The following is a 23,546-nucleotide window of genomic DNA, read 5'->3' as shown; positions in this document are numbered from 1 at the left end:
TAGAACATGCCTTGGAAAGGGGACCGAATCACGAGTAATTTGAGAGACTGGTCACTTCAGTTACATTAACCGCACCACAGATGCTCTTATCTCCTCTTTCTCTAGGCACAGAACAAAATAATGATCTGGTCTTACAAAATGCTGAAGTACTTCACAGTGAGGTTCAGCACAACTTGGTCATGCAGCCTAGAGTGTGCAATTAGCGCAGGATCAGGAGCTGAGGTTGTCAAACACCTCACAAGACAGCTTTTATGTAACAAAGCATCCCTTCACTACCAGGTAGCAGCTCATCTGCAACCCCAGCCAGCTGTTCAAAATATTTGTTTGGCAGATGTGCACATAATGAGACCTGCCAGAAGTCTCACAGATTACAAATCCCTCTTTTCACCTTGCTGGTGTGAGATGGCTCTAGGACAACACAATGTAGTCACAACTCTTTGATTTAGGAAGAGAAGAAAAAGTAATTTAATCCTCACACACAAGATTACTGCTTTCTTTCTGAATTCAACCTAAATTATGCAGCTTCAAAACACAGTGAAAAGGGCTCTTGAGCAGCACCCTCACTCTTGTGTTTTTCATGTGCATTTTGCAGTCATTTAGAAGCTAATGAAATGGGGGGGTTCCACCCATCTGTCAGTCAAACAATTCCAGAACTTACCAGACCATTAACAGCTCAAATAAGCAAAGCAGCCACAGATTAGAATGATGAAAAACAAATGGGTTTTACCTTCCTTTGTGAGGTCTTCCTCTCTCTGGCACACCTGCAGATGTCCTCCGGTTCACAGTGGAGTAATCGGGATCCAGTTCATACCCTTCGTCATCTACTCCAAGGCTGCGGTTATCATCTTCCAGTCCATAGGGCTCTGGCTGGAAGCGTTCTGGCTGGGAGCGGTTCAAGTCAACATTGCTACCCACTGCCACCTGAGGCTGGGCAACAGGACCATAGTTATCCCTTCTGCTTGGCAAAGTGAAGCTACCATCATCAGGCCTGTAAGTGTTTCCTGGCATGTAGGCGTAGCGAGGCCGGTAGTTGACACCCCGAGACAAGCTGCCGTAGTTATCAGATAGCTCTCCATAGCCATCGTGGCTGACGTAAGGGCGGTACTGGCCTTCGTGGCTCTCGGGGTAAGGATCGCTGTAGTTGTTGTAAGATCTGGTTAAGGTGGATGATGCTTGCGGCGTGATGTACCGCTCCCCGTTCTTCATGTACCTCCTGTCTATTGAATCTGTGTAGCTGCCCATGGGAGACGAGCCATCCATTGAGGGCAGGCCGTCGGGGCCAAGCGGCACCTGACGCACCGTTCTTGTCGTGACTGTTTTGACCATTTTGGTAACCTGGGAAGAAATGGCAAATCATTATTTTCATTTTCTCCTTGCTGCACAGTGTGGTGAGACACATGAGGAGGTAGAAGAGTGAAAGGGGGAGAGAGCACCACAAAGCATTCTACATAACATACCTTTTGAATGGAAGCACTGGTGAACTCATGAGCTTGCCTACTAGGTTTGGGATTTAATAACAGCAAAATAGGTCTATTAAAAGCTAAAACTACAGGTCATAGAGGCAGAGTCAAGTGCATTACGGAGCCCTTAGTACCAAATCAAAACCATAGTATCAAAGGGACCACAGAGATCATCTGCTCCAACCTCCCCACCATGGGGATGCCTCTCAAGTAGACTTGGCTGCTCAAGGCCTCATCCAATATGGCCTTGAACACTGCCAGGGAGGAGGCATCCACAAGTTCCCTAAGCATGCTATTCCAGAGTCTCATAACCCTTGGTCTAAACCACATGACAGTGCATGCAAGCAAAGTTGTCACACCAGTTCAGTTTTACCCCAAATGTTTCCAGGAAGCATCTTGCCTAGAGTAGACTTTATGATGTTGAGGAGCCACAGCCTGTCCTCCCACAATTACAATACCACATCACATTTTCTGGTTTGACAGAAATACAGACTCCTGTATAGTAGGCTCCCACCTGCTCTGCATCAAGTTTGCCCCATTGTGTAATTTGATGGAGCTCCCATTTGGCAGCAATATTTAGGAAACCAAAATCTCAAACACAAACATTTTGGGCTTCAGGCTTTTAGACAGGGTGAATGCTTTCTCCTTTAAGACCTGCTTATGTCTGACCATCATCATAGAAGCCAAACAGGTAGCTGTTGTCATTGCATCATTTCGGTGACTAACAAATTTGCAGTAATGAACACTAATGCCACAGTTTTTGCAGCTCCCATGAACACACCGGCATAGACAAGCTTGTGTAAAACATGGAAGGAAAATATGCACACAAATACAACTTTATCTTGTTTCCAGAAATCACTTTTCAACAGATAGAATCAGACTATTTCCAGTAACTGACAAAAACTGGAAACTGTTAAGTGTCCAGAGGGCACTTGCGTTCAGGGTTCCTTGCTAAAGGGCAAGAACAAAAAGGCCCCAAGGGCTTCCAAGAATGTTCTGCCTCATGGGAAAGTTCTGGTAATCTGTGTAAGACAGTGCCAGACAAAAGCCACTACTATTTACAAACCAGCAAAAGACCTTCTATTTTGGTTGGTATCTGAGGTCTGCTAACTTCTGTGCTGTCTTCCAGAGTGACCAGCAAAAGCTCCTTTGGGGAGAATACAAAGACAAGCAGAAGTCACAGAATCATGGGATTGTTAGGGTTGGAAGGGACCTCAAGGATCATACTTTTACAGTTATTCTTTTGCCTCAGCAGCGCCTCCAGGAGGATCTGCTCCATGATCTTACCAGGCAGTTCTTTCTTCCAGTCCCTGCCATTATCTTCCATTATTTTGGGAGTGTGGCTGGAGCCCTTGCCAGTGAAGACTGAGGTAAAGAAGTAATCGAGAACCTCAGCCTTCTCCATGTCACTCACCACCGCTCACTTGTTTCCTTTCTGAGGGGGCCCACACCTTCCCTAGTCTTCTTTTGACCATTAATATACCCATAGACATTTTTACTGTTTCCCTTGACCTCCCTGGCTAGACTTAATTCAAACTGAGCTTTAGCTTTTCTAACCAGGTCTCTTGTTGCTCATGCATCTTCCTTACATGCCCCCCATTCCAGCTGTCTCCTTCAAGCTTCCACTCCTTGTAGAGTTTCTTCTTGTGTGCCAGCATGTCCAGGAGCTCCTTGCTCATCCAGGCAGGTCTCCTAGCATTCTTTCCTGCTTTCCTCCCTGTGGGTATATTTTGTTCCTGGTCACAGAGAAGGTGATCCCTGAATACTGACCAGCTGTCCTGGGCCCCTCTTCCCTCTAGGGCTTTGCCCCACAATACTTTGGCCAGAAAATCCCTGAAGTGATCAAAGTCTGCATGCCTAAAATTCAGGGTTGCAAGCTTGTGATACATCCTCCCAGTTGCCCTGAGGATCTTAAATTCTATTGTTTCATGGTCACTGCAGCCAAGGTTATCCCTGACTCTCACATTGGTGACCAGCCCTTCCCTATTGGTGAGAACAAGGTCCAGCATAGCACCTTTTCTCATTGGTTCCTCTACCATTTGGAGGATGAAATTGTCATCTATGCATTCCAGGAACATACTGGAATGCTGGTGCCTAGCTGTGTTGTCCCTCCAGCAGAAGTCAGGGTGGTTGAAATCCCCCATGAGGACCAGGGCCTGTGAACATGAAGCCACCTCTATTTGCCTGTGGAGTGCCTCATCTGCATGGTTTTGCTGGTCAGGTGGACTGTAGCAGACCCCTACAGTAACATCACCTTCCCCTGTCTTTCCCTTAATCTTCACCTATATGGTCTCAACCAGCTCATCATCCTTACCCAGGTGGAGCTCCACTGATTCCAGCTGGTCACTGATACAGAGCGCAACACCTCCTCCCCTCCTAACCTGCCTGTTCTTTCTAAAGAGCTTATACCCATTTATCCCTACATTCCAGTTATAGAAATCATTCCACCAAGTTCCAGTGATAGCCACTATGTCATAGCATCCCAGCAGCGCAGTGGCCTTAATTCATCCTCTTTGTTGCCCAAGCCGCATGCATTTGCACAGAGGCACTTCAGCTGTGCTGGCCGTGCCACCCTCTTAGGTGAATCCCCCTTGATTCCCTTGGGGTGTCCCAGTGCTTCGTCCTTGGCTTGCCTCAGGACAACAAGTGGACAGCCCTTGCTAGCATCCATCCCTCTGCCTCTGATGAGCTGCCCCAATGTTTGTTACAGGCAAGCATGAAATTAATGACCCCTTCCCCCTTCAAATCTAGTTTAAAGCCCTATCAATGAGCCCCACCAATTTCTGCCCTAGAATCCTTTTGCCCCTCTGGGACAGGTGCATCCCATTGGTTGCTTGCAGCTCTGGTTCCCTGTAAACTGAGCTGTGATCATAAAATCCAAACCCTTGATGATGACACTAGTCCTGGGGCCATGAATTGACCTGTTGGCTCTTCCTAAATGTTCCCTCGTCCATCATCAATGTCAGAGGGATGGAGGAGAACACAACTTGAGCTCCTGATCCCTTTAGCAGTTGTCCCAAGGTCCTGAAGTCCCTTTTAATTGATTGGGAGCTTCCCACTGCTGCATCATCACTGAAAAAACAGCAGAGAGTAATAGTCCGAAGGACTCACAAGGGTGGGAAGTTTACCTATGACATCCTTTACCTGGGCACTAGGGAGACAGCATACCTCCCTAAGAAGTGGGTCTGGTCTGCATATTGGGCCCTCTGCTCCCCTCAGCAGGGAGTCACCTACAACAATGACCCTTCAATTTTTCTTTCCAGGGTCAGTTTTTATGGCTGGCCTGGGGCATGCCGCCCGTGGTGGTACCTCTGGCCTTTGTGGCACTTTTGGCCTTCATGAGTCCCCATCCTTGCCTGCAACCAGTTCCTCCTTCAGAGCCTCATACCTGTTCTGCAAGGGTACTGTGGGTGGTGTGCTTCTTAAAGGAGCACATTTCCTCCTTTTGTATTGTTTGTCTTGTTGGGTAGCTACCTGTTCCCACTGAGCCTGTCTGTGTGAGTTACTGCAGGAAGTCTGGGGGGATACCTGATGAGAGGATATCAAATCATCTGCTCCACTAAGAGTTGACTTCTATTCTGTATTTGTAAAGATCAGTTGTGAAAGTTACCCATTTCCTTCTCACTCTCCCTGGCGCTTCTTAACCTACTCACCTCTTTCCTGAACTCCTTCACTTCATCCTGGAGCTGTGGCAACCAGCTAAGCAAGTCAAAAACTTGCTCACACCTCACACACCCATAGTTGGTGTTGCCCCCTGTTGCCCATAAAAGGCTGCAGCATTCCTCACAACCTGTGGCCTGGCTGCCAATATCCATTTTGGTAGGTGTAGAGAGCACAGTCCTCCTCCTCCAAGTAGCCACTGTTCTGCCTTCAGTAAGACTGAAGCACCTTGTGTCCTGCCCACACACCCTGCTTGTGCCAATTCAAAAGGAGCCCCTGGGATACTTCACAACCCACTCACTGGGTTCCAGCTCAGCTAACTCAAAAGGAGCCCCTGGGGTAGACTGAGTCACTATTTGCACTCCCTGTGCCTTTTAGCCTGCCTGCACCAACGGCCTGGCGCTCCCAGCAGCTAGCGAGAAGGCTGCTGCCTCGCACCTGGAGAGCCTCTGCTGGGGTCTAAATTTCCCACGGCTTCCCCCGGAACGCCCCCAGCCATGTCGCCCTCTCAGGCAACCTCGCGAGAGCCTCCGAGTCGGGTCGGGTCGGCTCTCCCCTCTCTCTCTGTAGCTCTCGGTCTCCCTGCCTCCGGGAGCTCTCTTTCCTCTTCTAAAGATCTCGGCACAGCACGGAGCTAGCCGGTGCTGATGTAGTTGCCTCGCAGCCAAACTAATCATGCTTACCTTAACCCTAATACATTACTTTTGATAGGTTAAAGTTACCCTAACAGGAATACCTGCTGATTTTGTAAGAAAAAAACCCCCAAGCAACAACACAAGGCACCCATGAAGATGAGAGGGAGAATTACACACAGGGGCAGGACGAACACAAACCAAAATTGTTCAGGGATATTTGGGATTTAAAAGTATTATAGAGCTAAAGGAAGCATCAATAAATTACAGTTTTCTTCATGTAAATCAGAGAATGAAATGCATGCATCAGAGGAAGCACTAACTGTAACATGTATTCCTGGATCACCCAGTGTCTCTGAAGTCCAAATAGATATTATGACCTTTGATTTAAACATTCAGATTGGCACCAGATTACCCAAGTTGCTGCTAAAACAAAATAATTAGAATACATCTCTTGAAGCAGCTCCAGACATGTCCTCTAGCCAGATGTTTTCACACAGAAATCCTAAACAGAAAAAAAATCACCCAAACAGCGTTTCTTTTCCTAGAGACATCTGTGAGCAAATGATACTTCAGCCTAATGAAGTAATGAAATCCTGCAATACTGAAAGCAGCACAAATGGCTCTCCACCACTGGCATCATTAAACAGCACCACAATGCTGAATAAAGCATAGCCAGGTACCCACATGACTGTAGTATCTAATCTGGGCCACAGAGGAAAGAATTTTCTTCTTCAACCCAAAGGCATTTTCCTTAGCAAAGAACCATCAAGGAAGAGACTAGCTTCTGGATCTCCAAATTGAAGTGAACACTGTAATAATTAAAAGAAACTGGACACTAAACATTTTTTTCATGACACAGAACCCAACAAGAGTTTTGGCTCATTACCTGTACACATCACTTCTACTTCGCACGCAGCTCCCAGCATGAGAACTGCCATGGCATTTACAAAAGTGGGCAGCAAAAGAGCTTGCGTATCTGACAGTAGCTCATTGTAAGGAGGACAGGCACAAGCCAACACAGCTCAGTATTTTCCTACTGAGGGCTGAAACAACAGTTTTATTCAATGGAGTATGTTGATAGGAGTAGAAAAAGCAGCATTTCTCAGGCCTGGAATATGCCAGCTTTGCAAAGTGCTGCTTGTGCATTCTTGAATTTGGGAACCAGTAATGGGAATAACAGGATGCAAGGTGGTGTTTCAACAGCTTGATGAATCAGAAATGGACACTTTTGCCCAGGAAGGAACAAAGAGACAGCTTCTAGGCGCCAAGAGCAGCACTCACATAACCTCATAAAGGCCATTCTTTCAGCACCACTTAACAGGAGACAAATATTTTCAATCTAACTCCAAGTTTTGATTTTCAAGACCCACGTTGCCATGCATGCACAGTCTGTCATATGTAATTTTCCATACAGCTGTCAAGGTCAGACAATACAACAACCTAATATACCACATCTGGCTGCAGCAACAAGTTCTGACCTGCAGGATCCTTGGACAAAGGCTTTGCTGCTGTGTTTTCAGTTGGCATTCCAACTGTTGATTCTGGACTCTCACTCATTTTTCAGTTGAATTTTTGGTAAGAATCGTTATTGTAAAACAGGATGAGGTAACACAACACAGGAATGTTATGGCAAGGACAATTGTCCACCAATATTCAGGACATGTACGCGAAAAAGGCACAAGAATTTCAGAATGCTGTGAAAATCAATTCCTAGACAATTTGTGCCCTACCAGTCATGTAATGAATTTGTCACCACGCTCTCACAGAATATTTACAAAGATCTGGGGGGTTTAATATGACCAAGACAGAATGCAGGGGATTCATTTGCAGTTTCTTCACAATTTGCCTTCTTTTCCTGTATCTGAGTGCAGCACTGACAAGTTTTCAATGGCTGTGACTAGTCAAAAAAGAATCAGTGCCAGCCAGCACATGTAAGAACAAGTTGACAATGTTAACACAGTTTCACCTCTATTACTTTCTGAATGCCGCCCCTGTTAACGAGTGGAAAGAATCAACCCCCCCTTGTCAGACACATAAAAAGGAACATTTCACTCAAGCAGTAAAGAAGACATTTCTCATAGCATAAAAGCAGTCAATAATGCTACAGGTGTTACGGTGGGGCAATCAAACCGAGTCTCTATTTCAAGAGAGTATTTCACTCATGCCTCATTTGTCAAGGTATAGGCATGGAGATATATGATTTATCATGTGATAAACAGACGTTGTTGCCTGCAGGACAATAAAAAGAAGCCTTTTGGAAGTAATTAGGACAGAGAGGAAGGTCTATTTATTAGGTTGGTGGGGAGGCGGGGAGAAAAACCAAACCAAACCAAACCAACAAACCCCCCACAACCAAAAATCACTCCACCCACCCATCTTCATTTCTGGAAATCCAGCTCAAGGGAATATTGCATTTATATTTCTTAAAAGAACAGCTGACAGCACAGCAATCTTCTCTCCAGCATTTTTTGTGGTTTCCTTAATACTGATGCATTAGCCAGAGAGAATGAATCTATTCCAACTGGGAGTCCCACAGACTCTCTTATCTGAGGGACACCTGATCCTCCAGATGCACCCTACCTCGAGGAAGATGCATTAGCATGAACTCCTCACTACAGATACGTTATAATGAAAGACTGAGAGATACAAGTTACTTAGAAAGTGTCATCTGACTTCCCATTTACTTTCCATCTCTTAAGAAAACCTATTTAAAGGGGTTTTTAAGCTCAATTACAAGTCAAAGGTGCTCCATTGTTTCAATGCTACAATCACAGAATACCAGGGGAACACTTCAAATGCGACTCTTTATTCCCTGTAAAATATATTAAAGCTTCAACCACAGCAAAAAAAGTTTCCATGTACCAACTTATTCAGGCCCTCTGCAAACAAAGCCTGCAAGTTAGTGCTGTCATTGCTGCTCCCTTCACTCCAGCACAGAAGTACACTCCAGGTTTACTGACCTTATCCTTGCTCTCCCCTGAAGATAGTGGAATTATTTAACAACATAATTGCTGCAGGCCCCAGGATAATGTTTTCTCTAATTGTATTTCTGGAAACCTATTTGTCAACAGAACACAAAAGGAGTATTTATGGATTTGAAGCAGCTTCTGTATTTTTCTGTTCTTCTTGAAGGGTGGGAGAGCAAACATGAAAAAATCCAACAACTGGAATTACTGGGTGCATGTGCAGGTGGCACAAGTGTATCCTTCCAAGTGCACAGACAGAAGAGAAGGCAAGACAGTGCTGTGATGGCTGTTAAAGTGAGCAGGTACCTATAATTTTGTCTTTGCTCCAAGACTGGCAGTGCTCAAAGCCAGACTGGATGGGACCTTGAGCAAGCTGGTATAGTAGGAAGTGTTGATGCCCATGGCAGGAGTTTGGAGATCTGATGGTCTTTAAGGTCCCTTCCAACTCAAATCATTCTATCATTTTGTTATTGAAGTTGGTTTTGGTTTGCTTTTCTGTCTTTTTTTTTTTTCCCCTCTCTTGATGAATTAAGTGCATTATAAAAGCTGACAGGGCTAAAAGTTTTGTTGAAACTATGTCATAAACCAAAACAAAAAAAAAAAGGAACAAAGAATGGAAGAGAATGCATGAGGATAAAAGCATTCTGACATTTCTGAGAGCTTGTTTTTCAGCTGCAGACTGCAGAAGTTAATCAACCCAAGCAGGTTGAAGCTATTACCTTTCTATTAAATGCTGTGTAAGAACTCACCCTGTTGGTTTTCAAAACATCAGCTCAAATTTCTCCCCTTCGATTTTAAGCTCGAGGTTTCGCATTTTGAAAGGGCTGTCAATTTCACCCATTCCTGCTCTATTACCTGATGCCTTTGAATTTTCTGAAAAGTTTCAGAGAACTGCACCTCAGGGTACCTGGCACTGCCACAACTGAAAAATTTCAGTCACAAGCACTTTGCCGTTGCTGCCGCTAGGAAGTGGCATCAGCAGTTAATGGCTCTTGGGGAAGATCTGGCCTTGCTGGGTGTTAGAAAGCACCAAGCAAAGGGATGGACTACAAATTAAACAACTTTGTACACAGATTGATTTCACAGTTCATTATCATAAACCATCATTTTCAATAAATAAAAGTGACCTAAATTGCTTCAATCTTTTAGCATTTCAAAGATGAAAGGTGCCTGAAGGAAGAAAAGAGTAAACACCACCACAAACACACACACATCTAATTTGCTTTACTGAGCTCTCTTGAGCCACTTCCAAACAGGCTCCCTGTAACACATGGCAGAGATCCAGCTGACAGGCAAGAAGCAGCAGTCTCTCCCCAAGGTGACTTTCACTGTTTTAGCACGATAGGTATTTGGCTTCCAGACAGATTATAAAGTTGAAATGAAGTATTATCTGCTACATCTTTTGTGCAGTGAATGTTATGTAGGGACTTAGTACAGTACTAAGAGAATAACAGTTTGAGGAAAATGATTCTGAGATATCTCATTTTGAAAAGGCAGATGTTCTCTATTTAAAACATGTCAAACAGTAAATTCTATTATGCCTTCTTCCTGCTTCACTGCTACAGGCAGCTTCAAAGATGTGGGGAAAAGCATAGCATGGAAGCTGTCAATGCTTCTAGATTAAGGTTGTTTACTTAATACGCTGCTGAAGAGAATAATCTCTGTAAATTTCACTTTTGAAACAATGGGGGAAGGGGGAATAAAGGAACAGCAGCACACAGGAGCGTTCACAGATATGGCTTTTGCTATGCTTCATTTCAGGAAGCATTTCAGAGGCATCACTCTCCAGCAAGCTACAGATTCATACAATTTAGCAAAAATAAAGGAAAATTTTCTTTTGAAGAATCAAAAAAATGCACACTAAAGGGCATTAGGCTGACTAGCCCCACATCAACTATCCAGCAAAGAAAGCTCACAATTGGAAAACATCTCTGTTCTCTTTGGCTCTCAAAAAACTATGACCTATGTTATTTACTCAGTCACAGGAAGCATCCTGTGCTGCCAGCTTCTTTGCAAGACAAATACACATTACCTGTATTAAGTAACATATTAGTTATTACTGAAAACACGTATGAGGATTCCCACCAAAGGAAATGTTTCTCTTTTACAAGCGTTAAGTATGTGAACACTAAAAGCAAGGCTGTATTAGTCATGTGGGGTTTGGGGGGGTTGGAAGGTTTGTGGGTTTTTTCTGTTTGGTGGTTTTGTGGTGAAGGGTTTTTTTGTGTGTGGTTGGTTGTTGGGTTTTGGTGTGTGCTTGTGTTTTGGGGTTTTGGGGTGGGGTTTTTTTGGTATGTGTGGTGTTTTGTGTGTGTGGTTCGGAGTTTCTTTGTTAGTGTTTCAGTGTGGGCTTTCCGTTTGTTCGTTTGGGTTAAGGTTTTTTGGGTGTGAATTTTTTTTCTGTCAGGGAGGGAACAGGCAAAGACAAAGAACAACAGTTCCTGGGCTCAACAAAAATTCTACTGCACAGAGCATGCTCAGTGCATGTGCACCTCTCACCCTAGAGAAATGCCTTCCTTTGCTGTCCTCATCTGAGCATCAAGGTCAGAAATCTGCCACTGCAGAGAGATCCCTTTCTCTGTAAGGCTCTCAACACAACAGTATGATTTATAACAGCACTATGATGGTACCTATTAGAAGTGATATTAAGTCAATTCCAATTAACTCCAGGACACTTGAGTACATACAGTGATGCTACTAAACCCCAGTGACGCATTTCACATTCCCTACCAAAATGAAAAGCAAACCAAAGACCAACATGATTAAACCAAACAATAAAGTCTGATCCCAGATTCATGTCTAAGAGCTGTTAAACCCATGCCATGTTAGCACAGCACAAAACCCAAAACAAAACAAAGCCATTCCTGAGACAACCACCACCTTAGCAATGTCACAGCACCCCTTCTGGCAGAGTTAGGGCCAAGCCAACAATGACATTTCAGGATCACTTCACTCAACAAATTACTATTTTATTATTACTACCATAATTTGAAATTACTTTAAGAGTTGGTCTTTTTAGCAATGAAGTATGAGGACACATCTCCAGATAGCATGTTAAGTTAAAGACAATGGCATTATTTGAAACAAGAAGAATGCAGAGCAAGACAGCTATGCACACTCCCCCCCATTCTGGACACACTTGCGTGTCTGGAATGAGCTCCAGAAACAGCAGCATGCCTTGCTCTTTGAAACGGACCAGCAGCTCTGGGGTTGCTGCTTTTTCACTTTTCTTCTCCCATATGCAGACACAATGCCTGTTTTGGACGTGCCACTGTCTTTTTTCATGGGAAGATGGAAAAACAGCAGGTACACCACACATAGAAGCAAATCTCACCTTTCAGGCTATGACAAACACACAGGCCAGCGTTATCGGCGGCATGACTATTTCAGACAAACGATTTCATTCCCTGCGGCCCCGTTATCTAGGACCTCTCCTCTATTTTTACAGTCATAGCTTTTGTTTTATCCACTTGCATATCTACACTTACAGTCTCCTAAAACTATGCACTACTGTTAGTACATACAAAGAGGTGTCCATCCCCTCTGTAATTTTATCACTTCCCTCCTGCAAGTAACAGTAGCTGGTGCTGCCACTAGAGAGAAACCAGCATTTCTTCCAAAGAAGTCACAAATTAAACAGCATAGCTGATAAGGACCAAAAGTAGACATAGAGGTGAAACTGAAAAAGCCCTGAACTCAACTTTGCCTGCAAATGGAACATTCAAAATCACTGCAGATCACAACAGCATCATCGTCATTGCTCCTGCTGCTTTGTGCTACTTCCATTTTTTTGATTAGATAGTGTTTTGCCATTTTCCTCATTGGTTATTCACCTCTCACCTTGGTTTCAGTTCTTCTTGTGGTTCCATCTTCAGAAGTGACAATAGACACATGGGAAGTGGGAGTGCCTGGGTCTTCCTCCACAGTGACTGTCTCTTCCACCATTTCTTGAGGCTCTTGCATCATTGCTATTGATGTCTGGTTACTGGGGCTTTGTTCCTAAAGCAGCAGGCAAAAAAGGTAAATTAACTTTTTGCTTCCACCATCATAACATTAACTATTCTGCTCATTTGAACATTCTCAATTGAAAAAAACACCTTTTGCCCAACAACTTGCAAGTAGACATTCAGAGAAAGAAGTATTTACTCTCTCAAAAAAGCTGGGCTCAGCTCAGTCAGTGGAAATCATGTGAAGTATCTATCAATACTTCAAATTTATAGGTAACTTACTACAGATTAACAAACATTCTAACCTTATATTTAAACCTGCTTTAAGCTTTCTCTTCAGTGCCCAGCGTAGGAGGAGTGGAATTTTTGTCTGCAGAAACATTCATTCTGTTCCACAGTGAACAGGACCATTGCCTTTCAGAGTAGTTAATCTTACACACCATTACAAGTTTATTTCCATTTGGTAAAATACAGTCAGTTGCAGACTACACAAGGCTATAAAACATCAAGCCCTACCATTAAACTGACACCTTCCTCAAACTCTCCAAAGCAATGATAATTTGAAGAAATAGATAGCTAAAGATTAATAGCTGAATCATGGGAAATGTTATCCTTCTGCCACCCTCCCTTCACTAAGTCTGGAACAGCTAACTGGGTATAAGTTTATTTAAAATTTATAACAGATAGACAACATAAAGAAACACTAAACAGAAAGCAGATCAAAGGCTGGTTCTGCCCAAAGGACATATTTCTGCTTCTCCCCAGCACTAATGCCTGTCCTTTCCTTTTTCTTACCCAATTGTATCTCAGCACAGAAATCAGAGAAGCTCCCCTTTGGTAGATGAATGCATTTCAGAAGTTTCACAGCAAGAACTGGCTTGCATACCGAGAAGGAAGACTCTTCCCCAGCATTATGAATCCTCAGTTCCATAAAATGAAATGGCAGACTGTTCATTTCATTATAAACCCTGAAGGTATCAGGCTAGAGAGGCCTCAAAGCCAAAGCAGGGCTTTTGTTTGCACATCTAGTCAAACAGGAGCACAAGGAATATCCTTTATTAATGAATACACACACACACACACACACACACACACAAATATCAGCACACCACTTATTTTCTGACCCAAATTGCAGGGTGAACACATTTTCCCTAAAGAAAACACCTTGGGCACATTCAGTATACCTGCCCACATCACAGGAGAACAAAATGATGACTTTAGTTGCATAAAGGTTTAAATATTCTCTGTGATCAGCTTCACCACCACAGAACTACAATCTTACATTCTGCACTATTTTATATAGAAAAAAATTGCACTTCATTCCAAAGATGAACTCTGGATGGCTCCTTTAGCTGAGTCATGTTTTATGCAAGCCCTGAAGGACAGTATCTTCCTAAATGACCTTACAGTGCTGAGCAGGAGCAGAGTACTGAGGTGTCATTAAGCTCCACAGAGAAAAGTGTCATTTAATCCTTGCATGAGCCAGAATTTCATTTGAAACAAGCTGAGATGCCCCTGTTCTGTTTCCTTTTCTTACAGTTGTATTCTGACATCCTGGAACTTGGAAATACAGTAAGAAAGCCACTTCCCTTTTCAGCTAAGTGCTAATAATAACCAAGATGACAACAATAAGCCTCAGGCAATCATCTCAGTCAAACTGCAACAAGGACAGCCTTCAGAGATAACACACGCTGGACCACACCAGAGGTGATACAAGCAGGCACTGCTTTCACTACTATTGAAACCACAGAGTAACTCAGACTGCAAAAATCAATCAATGGGAGTAAGGCTTCTGAAATTCTGGAGAAAAATCACTCCTTCCAGTCTGCAGTACTTCATTGTTATGGCCACGATCTCAAGATACACACTGAATACTGTATGGGAGAGCTCAGATGTCACATTATGTCTTCTGCCCGCATCTTCAGAAGGAAACTAGCACCTGGGACAAATATATGAATCCCTTCACATTCTTCTTGAAGATACTATATTCTCACCCCAATTCCTGTCCCACTCTGAACCACGACACCTCAGTCACAGTAAAACCTCCAACTAAACAGAAGAATTTATGCTGTACTGCAATACAGTAAAGACTCAGAACTTCTATTCATCTTCACACAACCCCAGCCTTACCAACAGCAAAGAAACTCATTACACAGAGATTTTTTTCCAACCTGTCCCTGTAAACCGCATCATCACCTCCAAGGCATGAAAATGCCAGAAGTGCTTCAAAGTAGGACCTTATCACTCCCTTCACAGGCACATGTGCAAACATACACCCATCATTCTAATATCTAGCTGCATCTTGAGGTCATTGCATGAATTTACATCTCTTCTTTCCCTTCTGGATTATTCAGAGGCAAACTCCACTTTGTGATAATAAACCTGAGGAGATGGAAGGTGGAAAGGAATATTTTGCTCTTTGGGCTTTTGTAGAACTTTTTCTTTATGGAAAAAAATAAAGTCTCCCTTTGTAGTCAGACCGCCTGTAGGCAAAGGAAACCTTTAAATCTGGGCACTTAAACATAAGCAAATTGCAAACTAGAGCATATTGACTTTAAATGAGCACTGTGCTGGTTTTTATCCTTTGGCTGCTTCTAAAATGAAGATTCGGGGAGATATGGTACAGATCTGAATTCCTACAAGAGAAAACTATTGTTAGCAAGAGACTGTCCTAAGCATCAGAAAGAATAAAAGCTTGCAAAGTTCAAGGTAGATATCTCCACACAGACAACTAGCCAGATTCATCTTGTTTCTTCCTTCTTACTTTGTGAGCTACTAAGGGATGTAGTGAGCAGAGAGGAGAGCATATCATCCAGTTTAGGCTCTGGTACTTTCTCCACAAGGCTAACCTGGAGTTTTCATGAGCTAACATTAATGGAGAAAAGATGCAAAGATTTTGTTATCTGTTTTTAGTTCCCATCATTAAGGATTTTAGGTCATCAGAAATTGTAGAAACTGGGACACATTACCCCTTTCAACTGTCTTCCTCTGTGCTCAGCTTCTGAGTCAGTATTTAGGACGCTCTTTTGCTAAACACATCTCAGCAGCTCAGATTTCAAACATTTGGCAGGTAAGTCTAATTATTCAAAGTGAAACACAAGTTGCCAGACAGTTGGAAGCTGACACCCCTAATGAATAATCCTACCAGTAAATCCCTGCCTACTAGAGGTAGGCAACTCCAGTTTGGAACAACACACATTCATTGACCTTGTTGGGGCCTTTCAAAGCAAAAGCAACCACACAATTCCTCTTTTCCTGTAACTGGCCAAGACCATGTGGTCCTTCCTCTGCTGTCACAAAGGGGGTGTTCCCCAGCACAAAAGGGATCTGCCATGCCACAGGAATCCCTGTCAGCAACTGAGCATCTGGGAAGACCAAATCTAAAGGGAGCTTCCTTCCAGCCCTCTTCCATGGAAGATGGTCAGGATCCTTGATAATCCTGCGGGTTGGCTCTCTTCTCCTTCAGGGAGAACTCGAGGCACAACAGCCAAATTACAGAAATCCTGACACAGGGAGCTTCAATGGCCAGCAGCTACCTGAAAGGAGAGGAATCGCTTGGATGGCTAAGCAGGGGCCTATTTCCACAGCGGGTGAGGAGGGTGAGCGGGACTGACCTGGTATAGCAGTCAAGTTCAACCAAGAAGCAGTAACAAAGTGATGAGGGAGGCTCAAGGACAGCCTAGGAAGCAAATCCACAGGTCAGTGATAGCCAGATAGGTCCACAGTGACAAGGCAGGCCTGAGGTCAGGCTGGGCAGTCAGTCTGCAGGTCTGGATCTGGATGACTGGGGACCATGGCCAGACACAGGCATAGCTGTAGCTCATCTGGTGACCAGACCAGCATAGCCCAAGCATGAATTGAGGGCTCAGGGCAGAGTTTAAATAAGTAGAGTTCTGAGATCTCTGGGTGGAAGCTCCACATGAAGGTGGCCACGGCCACTGAGGTCCCTCAGTACCCTCAGAGCCTTGAGGGATCCCCCCCTAACCCCTCTAAAAGGGCAGGACTTCTCTTGCAATAAACACACATTTCAAGGTGATAGCCTCCCCAAAATTTTTAAGCATTACCCATGAGGTTCCTCTCAATGACCTTTATTTCCTTCCAAGAAGATTCCAGAACAATACCCAATGATGAAGAGAGATTCCCATTCAGTTATTGGATCTGGTGTCAGTAGCCATGGCTTATCTCCCCTGCTTTTCTGAGTACCAAATGAATCCTATCCTGTTGATCTGTGCTTGCACCTCCAGTGTTCTTTTAAAAACCCAAGCTATTTAAAAAGCAAAATAACAATCAATTTATCCCTAGCCTGTAAAAGTTAAGTGCAGATGAAACAGCTAAAGACCTTGTAAAATAGGCAGGAATCATAAAATAACAGTAATTCTTGTTCTGTTACAAACCAGAATGATTTACCATTTAGGGCACATATCTCCTAGGGCTTATTTTGCATTAGAATACTACAGTTCCTATAATCATCACCATTCCAATTCCTAGGAGTTGTATTTCCATCAAAGTAGCTATTTTATATCTTTTTTAATAAAAGAATAACCTCCCTCAGGAGGATTAGACATCCTACTTTAAGACGGTAAACAAAGTTCTTTATTCTCTGCCTATGAAACAATTTAAACCAGACTGGAAATAATATAAAATTGCAGGAGATTATTACTTCCACTACAACAGTCCCTCCTCAAACCCACTGAAAACATGTACATGGAATCATCATTCTCCCAGAGATACTCTTTGTTCAGTAGATTGCAATGCAGGCTATTCAGGCTACTGCTTACTCCAGGCTACTGTCAGACAGCAAATTTGAAGGGTTTTGCAAAGCACAAAGGCTGGATTCTACAACAGTGGACATACTTGTCCTCAGCCAACCTCTGCACAGACAAGGCTCAAGTGTATCAACTCCTGTGAAACTCATTACAAGCCTGGGCATAATTAATGACATTGGACAACAATACTAATTGAATTAAATGAGGATTGTTTCTCCTCCTACTACTCTTTGTTTAAATTACTTATTAAAGCTTCAGTCTCTGCAAAGCATGAGATTATTTATAAGTGCAAAGCAGGCAAACATTGGTTTTGTCAAGGGTCAAGTCTGAGGCTGATGTTCTGCCCCACTGATCTCCTTCCAGCTTAGGTCTGCACTTCCAGTTCAGTCATGTCCTCAAGCTGTAATATGCTGAAGGCATGTGGAGGACAAAGGAGACAAAAAAGGCAAGTTTGCAGGAACACACCAACTGAAAAGTATATCCTGAGATCTGCATTAGCTTGGTATCCCAATGGGGCATCAATGAGGAAGAAAAATCACTGGTGGGATTTGTTTAACTTGGTGCAGTTTTAGCAGATCTTTCTCCACTAAAAGATCCATCTCCCCAGCAGTTAAAGACTCTCAAATCTGATTACCATCACATCTCCTGCCTTGGCAGGGCTGCCTTTCTCTCACCACACCCTGAAGATCCCAGCCTGCTGTGCTCTCTGCCCTGCATTTGTCCAGGTTGCTTTCCACGCATCTCAGTTGGAACCCAGGCTAACCAGAGCCTGTGCACATCACTGAGCCTCTACCATCTGACAGAAAGCCACACAGGACACCATACAGGATTCCTTTTAGATGGTGCTTCAGGAACAGAGAAATAGGGAAGCCCTGACAAAGCACTGGTTGCACTACTGAGAGAGGACACCATCTGAAAAAACAGAGCCTTATCTTCAAGATTTGCCACATACTGCACTCCAATACAAACAAACCACAGCGAGGTCCAAGTCTTCAGCACCAAAAGCACAGGTCACACCTAACCAAGCTCTTCACCATTAGGGGAAATACTGCTGCATAGCTAGCATCAAATGATGACCCACTGAGGCAAAATGGCTCTGGAACAATGTGAAGCACAGGGAGCAGCCCACGCTGAAACCCAGGCAGTACACAACACTAGATGGAGAGGTTGCAAGATACACAATGACTTCAAGCTAGGAATAGATAAATATCTACTTTGCTGCATATAAACTGTTCTCCATTTAGTAAGTCTACTTCTCTGGTTAAATGTCATGCAAAACAAAACATGTTTTATATATCTATATAAATACATAACTATGGCTACATATACAGTGGATTCAGCTCACTTCAGTGCAAACCCAAACACATGAACCTATGACAAGCTTCAAGCTCTCTGTTAGAGCTCTCACACAAGCTCTGCCCTAAGGCCGGTCCGTTCAGAACATAAGGAAAATGTTAGCCCCAAATGAAAGCAGGCAGTCCTGGCATGGGGCACCAGAATGAACTCAGCCACACACCACAATGCCCCAACTGTTTCCTGAACACTTACACACTTCCTTTGTCCTTTAGAAACACACACGACAAGCGACTAACAAATAATGCCAAGAGCTTTTAAAGCACCAAGGTTAAAAAGGAACATTTCAGCAACCGGGAAAGAAAAACCTCAGCTACAGAAGTTTTGAAAAGCCACAAAGAGCAGCTTTTTTCCTGCAAGCAGGCATGGTAATTGACCATCTCATAGCATCACACCTTTCAGGGAAAGCAAGAGGCAGAGGTGAAGGAGAAGGAATCAAAACCCAGACAAGGCCTGCGGTAGCAATATTCATCCCTCAAGTACTGCAAGACACACTGGGGTTCTGTTCAGCCACGCGGTAACTGCCCATCACAGGGAAATCCACAGTGCTTGCCCAACGGTCAACAAAGAGGGCTTTTATGCTATTTTAAACAGATCTGAAGTGTCTCAGTTAATGGAAGACTGGGCAATTGGCCCTCAACTATTTCTAATTGACTGGAATGATGGATGAAGCTAAAGGGAAAGCTGACCCACTGAACTTTTCCATACAAAGCTAGAAAACTGAAGGAGATTGTAAACAGTTTATAAGAACAAGAAGTGGGAGCGGCAGAATCCCGGAGGCTTTGCTCCTCTCAACCTGCTGTTGTTTCAGACTAAGGAAAACAAAGGGCTTCAACTCAGAGCAACAAACAACAAGAAATACAGGGGAAGGCCTAAACAAATAGGGTATTTTTCCCATGCTCCCCTCCCCTTTCTCCAGCAGCTACTTAGCTCTGCCATGCAAGCTGGTCCTTTGAATCAGAAAGGGCAATTTGTCACTTTGACAAGTAAGATGTCTCTCAGGGATCTCTATTGCCTTGCCCTGCTTTCCAGATTGACTGGGTGTTAACCAGAGGTGTCAAGACATTACATCTCGGGCAGCTTCAACAGATGTGATAATATATACTTAAAACTTAGGTGTTAATCAGTCCCACTAAAGCTAATGCTCAGCGAATCAAGCATGCCCATTGATTTTTCAGAACAAAGCAATCACCAGCAGCTTTTGTACTGCAAAAGGACAATACTGCTGCAGTGTGACAGAGCAGTCTGCTGACCTAAACAGCTCCTAGGAGAGACAAGTGTGGACACATCTTCCAGGCAGGAAAATGGATGCATAACAGAAATTCAAATTCACAGCAACTACCTTCATGCATCTCAGTGAGGTACCTAAATGCACAGTATCTTATTTATTCCATTTACTCAAAATGAAGACTAAGAGCTTCACAACAGTTCAGATCTTGCACAGTCTAATCACCTCTTTGGGCACACCCAGCTCTTGCCACTGGTTCTGCAGGTAAATGACATCAAGCACTTCAAGAAAGCATTAGAGGTGGGGGATGAATCCAGGCCTCAGAGCCTCAAGATGTCAGAAGTCTGTGGTAGAACCCAGAACTGGAGAAGGGTATCACAATTCATCATTCTGTCCTTTAGCCACAAGCCCTTTTTCTCCCTCAGTGGTTCAGCAAGATAAAATATTAGCCATTATTTTCCAATATGAATGTGAGAAAAGAAAAAAGAACAAACAGCTGGCACACAGTGTTAGGGCTAGCCCAACTTCTATTAGCTGTCGGCAGCATGGCTACTTCTTATCTGGAAAGTCTGCCCACTAGGAAACCATACTAAATGAGCAGGAAATTACTGTTTCTCACCAAGATTACAGACAGTTCACTCTGAGTTGCCAAGCTACCTCCCAAAGACAAACACAATGAAAATCTGCATAACTAATCTTTGACCAAAACCAGAAAGCATCTGACTTGCTTCCTCTCTGGAGTCTTTCAGATGAACAAACTAAGGCTAAATTAAGGAGAGTTTTGGTGAGATGAAGTTACACCATGGATTACAATTTTCCAGTAAGCTTTTTCTTTTATCTCCACCTGCTGCCTCTACAATGCTGGCATGAAGAGTGGTGTGGGATGACTCATTTGTACATTCCTTTCTGCAAGAGAGGGTTCAGCTTTCATTTCTTCTTGGCCCCACCGAGTTTGGGTCATAAACTAAACGGATGCAAATACTGCTAGATACCAAGTCCACAAACTTCACATGCACATAGGAGTCAGAAAGCACAAGCTAGGGCCCTCATCTAAAACAAACAAACAAAAGAGAGAGCTGTCAGTTTGGCAAATTACAGCAACAAGTTTCTTTACACTGTCTGTGTGTCCCAGACTCTAGCTCAGCCACTTGAACATATCACTACTGCATTAAACCAAGATCTGCCAGACCCAGCCCATCAGTTCTAGGCTAACACAGCCAGGGCTACTTACATGGCTAAAAAACTACCTTAGAGAATTGCTTTTGAACTTCAAGGCAGATGTAAACCATCTCTGCATTCTCTGAATTATGACCAAGACCGGAATATTATTTGGGTGTTCCAGCAACTGGATCAGATCAGTGTTAAATGTAACTAATCTTCTCACCCACCCACAATCTTGCCTGTAGATCTGAACTATGCAACAAAAATGCTTTTTGTGGCAAAACAAACTACCACAACACGAAACCCAAGCAAACCCAAGCTTGTATAATCTTGAGGGAGACAGAACAAATGGATCACTAATTAATTTTTAAGTCTGCATTCCAAGAAAGATGTTTCTTAAATAAATTATTTCTCATTCTAGGGAATACAAAAGGGATTGACAACATCTCCCACTATCAAGCACCAAAGCAGGTTTGCTTGGCACCAAGACAGCAGGACTATTTCAATCCAAACAGCTCCCCAAGAGACTACCTCCTCCTTCCCAGCTCCACACCAAGAGCCACCATCTGATGAACAAAACCTAGCAGGAAAAGTGCAAAGGGCTTCCAGCAGAGGCCAGGCTTTCAGCATTACGTAACTGCAGAGAGCAGCAGGAAAGAAACTGTGCGGGAGGTCTCTGGATGACTACAAGTCCATTTGAACACCAAAAGACACAGACAAGCCAACAAAGCCAGAGGCCACTCCATCTGCTGTAAATCTTCCAAAAGGAAGAGATTCCAGCAGAAAGACAATTTCCCCAAGAGAGAGGCAGTTACTGTGCTATTTCAGCTATCCAAGGAAGCTCACCAATGGCTTTTTTTCTCCAGTAGTCTGTTTACTTCACACATTCTCTGTTTATTCTGTAAGACTGAGCTTACAATCCCCACTTGCACATGAACAGTCCTCACACAGACTGGGAAGACAGCAGGTAGACTTGCTAAGTCAGTATTAAAATAGCAATAAACAGTAGAAAGAGAAGGGAAAAAAAAGATACTGTGGAAAATGCTGACTAAGAACATTTCATCATCTCTGTTTGGCTTTCACACAGTAACTGCTGGCACAACCTGTTTAGCTCTTGCATCCTCAGCTGTGGAAGGATGCAGATACACTGCAGAGGGCTCACAGCACAGCCACACTGAACAGCTGAGAAGGATCAAAGAACTCTCATCCAGCCTTAGGGTCCAAGCTATTCACCTCAAAGAGAAGGTCCAAGAGTGCAGTTTAAATGCCTAAAGGTGTAATGGAAAGTTGATAGAGAACCCTTCAGCCTCACAGGTAAAGGTTTAACTAGTCCCAATGTGAGGAGGCCGAGGGCTGACAAGACACACACACATTTTAACTTTTTGGATAGCAAATGTGAGTGATGCAATTAAGAAGAAACTTAGATGGTAACATTTTCCTAACCACTTAACAGGGCAGACCCTTTTCTTCTCAGGAAACCTGTTTCTATTTGATCAGAAACCCAACAATGGAGAAGTGCTTATGTGCATGCACACAGCTATTACTTGATTGCAACACTGATGTGAAGACTTTTCCCTCCAAGAACAAATTATTTGAAGCTTGTGAAGGATGGCCCTCAGCAAATTATACTTAAATGCAATAGTTTTTTGTCAGCTAGGGAAGAGGCTAAGGAAGGTACACTGATCAGCAACAGTTTTGGCTGAAGGAGTTCCTTCCACTAGTGAGTGCTGGTGAATCCCCTTGCTAGGCAGGCCAGCAGTACTTCCAAGTAAATCCAAGCTGTAAATCAGCACACTGTGTCAGATCAACTGAGAAGCCACCATCACCAAGCAATGACTGCCTGTCCCATGCTTCAACCTCTTCTATCTACAGCATAGCTCCCCAAACATGTTTTGCCAGCATAACTGAGATGGCTGTGTAATAGTAAAAATCAGTGACTGAGGGCAAGGGTGAAAAAGAAGAGATGATGACAATTTAGACAGGCACTGTCACCCAGAAAATTCATGGAAACCCATGGGAGTCCATTCTGTGTATACTAAGAATGCTAACCCAGGCCACTGAGCAAGGACTGCTATTACCTCATGATGAGCATGAGCTCAGAAAGGAAAAGTCACAGCATCACCAAGGTTGGAAGAGACCTCAAAGATCATCGAGTCCAACCTGTCACCACAGACCTCATGACTAAACCATGGCACCAAGTGCCATGTCCAATCCCCTCTTGAACACCTCCAGGGACGGTGACTTCACCACCTGCCTGGGCAAAGTCATTTAAGCTAAGGTGATGGTTACTTGCCCAGAGGTAAAGATCTTCACTAGCAAAGGAAAACAGATTTCAATTTCTTAGTTAAATGAGTTTGGCTTTTCTTCATT

General features: G+C 43.6%; 1 protein-coding gene across 9 annotated transcripts in view; it reads right to left on the bottom strand.

Moving 5' to 3' along the window:
• The window catches only part of ARVCF (ARVCF delta catenin family member), a 258,087-nt gene that overhangs the window by 79,687 nt on the left and 154,854 nt on the right, over window positions 1-23,546 (bottom strand). For all 9 annotated transcript variants that reach the window (XM_054172817.1, XM_054172818.1, XM_054172820.1 and 6 more), the window contains 2 exons: window positions 12,562-12,720; window positions 728-1,335 (listed from right to left, as the gene is read on the bottom strand). In XM_054172817.1, coding sequence (XP_054028792.1) covers window positions 728-1,335; window positions 12,562-12,720 — 767 coding nt within the window. The remainder of the gene's footprint in view (window positions 1-727; window positions 1,336-12,561; window positions 12,721-23,546) is intronic.

Source organism: Dryobates pubescens, chromosome 25 (genome assembly GCF_014839835.1).
Source record: "Dryobates pubescens isolate bDryPub1 chromosome 25, bDryPub1.pri, whole genome shotgun sequence".
NCBI lineage: Eukaryota > Metazoa > Chordata > Aves > Piciformes > Picidae > Dryobates > Dryobates pubescens.
Note: the sequence above shows the minus strand (reverse complement) of the source record. Positions and strands in the feature narration are given on the sequence as shown.